The following is a 6000-nucleotide window of genomic DNA, read 5'->3' on the forward strand; positions in this document are numbered from 1 at the left end:
ACTCAGAATACTAGTGTGCATTATATAATTATTCATAGGTTTCAGACACATACCCGACGCACTACCCTACCCTAAAGTAATGTTCTTTTCATCTATCCATGGAGGAAAAATTAAGATATGAAGAGAAACTATGAATTTTGGGGACTTGTGATCCATATTCTGGTCTGACAGCTTTATTTAAATCCCTGAAAGTGGCGACTTTTATTTACAGTTTCAGAGTGAAAGCAAAGCAAACTACAAGGTCCACATTTATGGGAACTTTGCAACAGATTTGGGAAGAACTTTCTAAAGAATATTTGATTTCTATTGTAGAAATAATGCCACGTGTGTGTTCAGTTGTTATATCTGCAAGAAGTGGCTACTTTGATGAGTCAAAAGTTCAGAATATATTTTGGTCTATAAATTACATTACTTCTTTTTTGAACTCAAATTGCTTATTGCTTATGCTTTTCATTTCAGAGTGCAATGAGACATTAAAGTGCATAATTTTCAATAAAAACTTAGCAGTAGAGTATGTGTGCATGTGTCCCCAAATTTCAGTTATATGAGAGATTTACAGTTGTGAGGAAGATTTTTACCTTTCTAAAGCCTTTGGTTTGATAATAGAGACACTGAGGACAATCTGATGATATTTACTCAGTGAAAACTCTAACTCCTCTAAATGTATCGCAATCAAATGAATTTCCAGGTCTTTGAGGCTAAGTTCCTTCAAATCCAGCTGTCAACTGATATTCAACTTTTTTTTTTTTTTAATCTCTATCAAGAACTGCAGTGGATTGAAGAGGCTGATAGAAAAGCTAAACAGTGACTACAGTGATTTTAATGAGAGTCATTTGGAGGAAACTGAAAAATGATCATGTCTTTTGTATCTCTAGCCAGGAATTCAAAGAGAGACATATTTTGTAAATTGAAGATGGGACCTAAACTACATGTCATAGATGTTTGTAGACATAAAAGCTTAAATGCCCAAAACTGAAATAACAACAAGAAAGTAGTTTCTGGGACTTGATCAAATGAGAATGAATAATGTCTATTTGGACTGCCTATAAAGAAACGCACACAAACAAACAAAAAAATCATCAAATTACAGAAAGATGATAAGAGTTTTCTCATAGCAGACTTTTCATGATGCAACAAAGAATCAGCCACACTGGCTGCTGATCTTGCTTGCTTCTCTCGTTCATAATCAAACATGAAGTTTTCATTTTGATGAAGTAATTTTTAAAAGTTAAGAGATGAAAATACTTTCCAATAAAAAGGTTTTTCGGCTGAAATAGTCTACTGCACCCAGGAGGGGGCGAAAATGCGCCAGTCATCTACTTTGTTGACTAAACGAAGAAGACCAATTTCCGGACTTCAGTTGAGTAATTGTACTTGGGAATGTTGTGGTCTGGTACTGTGTCCTGTCTGTCGCCGTTTTCCTTTATTTCTTTAATCCTGCCGTGTTAGATACGGTTTCTGTGCACTTGATGGCGGTGTGCGCTCACGTCTCCAGAGTCCGTTCACTTTACAAGAGAATTTTGGTCCTGCACCGCTTCCTGCCCATAGAGCTCCGAGCCCTTGGTGACCAATATGTGAAGGACGAGTTTAGAAGACATAAGAGTGCAGGACCCAAGGAGGTCAAGAGCTTCATGACAGAGTGGGAGGTAAGGCGGGTCACGGCGGTCAAGCCAGCCGCGGCTAGACTTTTGTTGCACTATATTTCAGATATTACGGTACAGGTGCCGACTGTCTTCTTTATCTGCAGATTTTCACCATTTTACTTCATAGTCCAATAGACATTTGGTTATATTTGCAAATAGAATAAATTATCATCCTTATGTTAACGCATTGTTGAAAATAGAGACAGAAAATGACAAAATATGAAATAATTTGTCTTCTCACAGTATTCTACGTGTATTAAAAAAAAAAAAAAAGTTACCAGAAGGTGCTATAACTATTTCACTTACTCTGGGTGATCTCCTCTCGACCTCTGGTGACTTATGACCTGTGACCTTGAGCTCAAGGATCTCAAGCATAGCAAAAAGTGCATCATGAATATCCGTTACTGCTCAAGAACATTTAAATACATGTCATTTGACTAATATTACTGCTTTTCCTCATTTTCCTACACCACTGGATGCTGTTTTAGCAATGATTTGATGATTAGTAGTTATTTAGTGTGATTTAAATTAGGCCCTAATCCAAAGAAACAATAAAAAATATATGAAACGTTTCTCACTGATTCAAAAAGGAAGACAGGATTTCAGATCATTTGAATATAATTATTCCCAATAAAGATTTTTTCCATTCATGTTAATGCATATATTTCATTTCATGGCAATAAATGAAATCTAGCAGCCACAATGTTTAATAAGTGTGTGGGAGAGCAGATGCTAAATGCTCAAACCTGATGTTTGTTTCCTTCATCCCCAATCTCCCTTGCAGAACTACAAGAACACTCTGCAGACTCAGGTTCTGGAGTCAGCTGGGGAAAGATACAACTCAGTAAAGTTTGGAGACCAATTGTCACAGAAAAAGCTCAATGATTTCCAGGATGAACAGATCAGCCAACTGTATGAACTCATGGTGGAATCCACCAAATCCAAAAGACAGTTTGACATACAAGAGGACAGGAAGTGAAGCTGCAGGCCAGAGAGCAGTGCTTGGACAGAAAGAAGACAAAAACAAACAACATATGACTATGATGAATTTAAACTCGTGAGTGCTTTAGGTAAAGGGTGGTGCTCTAAGGAGTCTTTTAAGAATATTTGATTACGTTAAAATGCTGTGTACTAATTCTGTGTTGCTTTGTGTGACCCTTTTTTGGTGCAAATAAAAGTGATGTCATGCTCCTCCTGAAGTACATTAGCACGCTAGTAATGTAAGCATAATGGTCACTCCACATCCAGCCGTATCACAGTACAGCTGTCCAGTGACCGTTTGCATTTTGCCCTGCATTTCTTCAGCATTTTCTGCCCTTTAAAATCTCTAGACAGCTCTTAATGTCTGCCACGTAAATGTGCTCCAGCATGTTTAGAGTAGGGTCATCTACTCATTGGGGGGGTCAGTGTTTTGGTCCTCAATTGTCCTTGGGCAAAGTACTGAATCCTAAATTCTTCCCAGTTCATCAGAGTCGTGAGTGTGAATGTTAGATTTTTCACAAGTGCTAAAAGGCATAGAGTAAAGTGATGTATTAAAGTCTATTTGTGTGAATATGAAAATGTGGCTTGTAGGATCGAATTCTTTGAGTGCTTAGTAAGACTAGAAAAATGCTATGTAAATATTACTACATTTGCTGTAGCACTATTAATTTAGTTGCACTAGGTTTGTGTTTATCTAAATTGGTAGCTCTAATAGAAACTAAGCAGTTTTCTTGTTTATCTCTTAAATATTTTGAACATCTGTGACACAGCACAGAAAAAGCAACCCAAGGATGTGGACTGAGACAGCCAAGCAGTCAAGACAAGCGTACTTTTTAATCCCAAAAAGTTGATTCTGTTCATCTGGATGTTTTCAGTGGGAGAAATGTTTCCTCACTTATCCAAGTGAATTCTTTAGTCTCAGCTGGCTGCAGGTTTCCACAGCTTTATAAAACATACCTTTGCACAATTACTGAAACTATCACCACTGGCGAACAATGGGCTGTGAGATGAGTTTTTACTCCAAGTTTCCTCACAGCGTTACTGGAAGCCAAGCCAATGCCATTCAGAGTAAGCATCTGGTTAGATGTTATATTTGTAACATTTTTATGGCAGAGTACAATAACCTCAGTTTTATCTGAATTTTGAAGCAAAAAATTAGAGGCCATCCAGGTCTTTCCTGCATTTTAACTAATTGGTGTATTTTATCTGGCTTCATGAATAGATAAAGTTAGGTGTCACCTGCATAGCACGAAATGTAATTCTATGGCTTCTGATGATGCTGCCTAAGGAAAACATTTATTATGTAAACAGACTTGGTCCTAGCACTGAACCCTGTGGAACTCTATAATTAACATTAGTGTGTGAAGAAGACTCCATTTACATGAACAAATCTATTAGATAGATATGATACAAACCACTGCAGTGCAGTACCTGTAATACCTACAGCATGTTCTAATCGCTCTAATAGGATATTATGGTCGACAGTATCGAACGCTGCACTGAGGTCTAGCAGGACAAGCACAGAGATGAGTCCACTGTCAGAGGCCATAAGAAGATCATTTGTAACCTTCACTAAAGCTGTTTCTGTGCTGTGATGAGCTCTGAAACCTGACTGAAACTCTTCAAATAAGCCTCTGCAGATGATCTGTTAGCTGTTTGACAACTACTCTTTCAAGGATGTTTGATATGAAAGGAAGGTTGGAGATTGGCCTATAATTAGCTAATGGTTAACTGATGGCCTTTTAAGTAATGCTTTAACTGCTGCCAGCTTGAAGACCTGTGGTACATAGCCTATTAATAAAGATAGGTTGATCATATTTAAGATTGAAACATTTGTTAATGGCAGGACTTCTTTGTGCAGTCTTGCAGGAATGGAGTCTAAAGGACACAGTGATGGTTTGGGGCAGGTGTGTCAAACTCAGTTACACACTTTAGGTCGGATATAAATGTATGTGGCCTGCAGGCCTTGAGTTTGACACATTTGGTTTAGAAGAAGTAATTGCTAATTCAGAAAGATCAATTGAAGACAAGAAGAGTCTAAATAAATGTCAGTAGTATTGAAAGAAGCTCTACATAATATTACGCCTGGGAGATGGCTATGAGAACTTTCTCTAAATGTTAAATACTATTTATCATGCAGCCGTAGAACGAACTCGTTATACACATAAAACAAAATCTATATGTGACTCGGATCTTTACACATACCTAAAAGACAAAATGCAGCAGCAAAATCAGCCGACACACACAGCAGTAGGCCTCTCTTCATAAGATAACATAAGAACTTTATTTATCCCAAGGGAAATTCTTTTATCATACACGTGCTGAATGCAGCAAGAGAGACAGAGGAATAAGATATACAATATATACAATAAGAATATATTAGTAGTATACAGTAATATACCGTAGGATAGTGCAAAATATAATATCAAATAACTCTAACGAAGTAACTATATGACTATATCCTGAAAAATAAATAGTTATGGGAACAGAATAACTTTGGTATTAATCCTCAGGAAAATCCGCTACAGAGTGAGGAAGAGCTGTACAGTCTTAATGCCACCCGTACGAAGGATTTCCTGTGGTGGTCAGTTCTGCATTTCGGGGCAATGAGTCTTTTGCTGCGTTTGCTCTGATAGTCCATCATGGAGGCATGCATGGGGTGGGAGGGGTTGTCCATGATACAATGATGGCAGTTTTGAATGCTGTTTTTCTCATTCAAAGTAATCAAAAGCACTTTGGGGACCTTTAGCCTTAAGAACTAATACTTAGTAAAGTAAAATACACCAAATGTAAGGAGCTACAGAGAATGTGCCTTACCAGTGTGGAGTCCATGCAATCTGGCTGGGAACCCCCACACATGCAACATGCTTAACAGCAGTGTCCCACTGGAAACAACAGTGACATGTGGACCCTTAGTATTAAAAAAATTCTATTTAAATAGTAAAGTTTGAGAAAGTTCACTGTGACTCACTCAGTACATTATATCTCAGCTACACCTGCCCTCCTGAATCCTCCGGACTCTGAAAAGAACAAGGATAGGACATCTTGGCTTCTCACTTCACCTCTCCACCAAACATTCACCTGGATGCATGCTTCCAGAATCACTGCTCTTAAAATTTCAAAAGTAAGAAAATCTGCCATGTTTACTCCTTAAAAAAATATCCTCCTGACTTACCTGTTCAAATTCAGCGGAGTAATACGCTTCTCCTCTCTTACAGGGATCAATCCTCTGTGATTACCTGTGTCCAGTGTTGAATAGAATCTTTATTCTAATTAATCAGCTATTGTGTGTGTGACACAATATGACAATATATAATAATACAACAACACTAAATGGAATATGTAAGCAACACAAAAAAATGGCAATAATGTTAAG

At 37.6% G+C, this 6000-nt stretch overlaps 1 protein-coding gene across 1 annotated transcript; it reads left to right on the top strand.

The window, feature by feature from the left end:
* Positions 1 to 1351: 1351 nt before the first annotated feature.
* sdhaf3 (succinate dehydrogenase complex assembly factor 3) lies at positions 1352 to 5740 on the top strand. Its single transcript, XM_080863162.1, has 2 exons — positions 1352 to 1646; positions 2428 to 5740. Exons 1-2 carry the CDS (start codon positions 1470 to 1472, stop codon positions 2620 to 2622), a joined length of 372 nt encoding a protein of 123 aa, XP_080719288.1. The 5' UTR covers positions 1352 to 1469; the 3' UTR covers positions 2623 to 5740.
* Positions 5741 to 6000: the final 260 nt, after the last annotated feature.

Source organism: Rhamphochromis sp. 'chilingali' (assembly GCF_963969265.1).
Source record: "Rhamphochromis sp. 'chilingali' genome assembly, chromosome: 17".
Taxonomy (NCBI): Eukaryota; Metazoa; Chordata; class Actinopteri; order Cichliformes; family Cichlidae; genus Rhamphochromis; species Rhamphochromis sp. 'chilingali'.

Coding starts and splice junctions, on each gene's coding strand:
- sdhaf3 (XM_080863162.1), top strand. CDS start 1,470: ATGGCGGTGTGCGCTCACGTCTCCAGAGTCCGTTCACTTTACAAGAGA. Junction 1,647..2,427: donor GCTTCATGACAGAGTGGGAG/GTAAGGCGGGTC, acceptor TCTCCCTTGCAG/AACTACAAGAACACTCTGCA.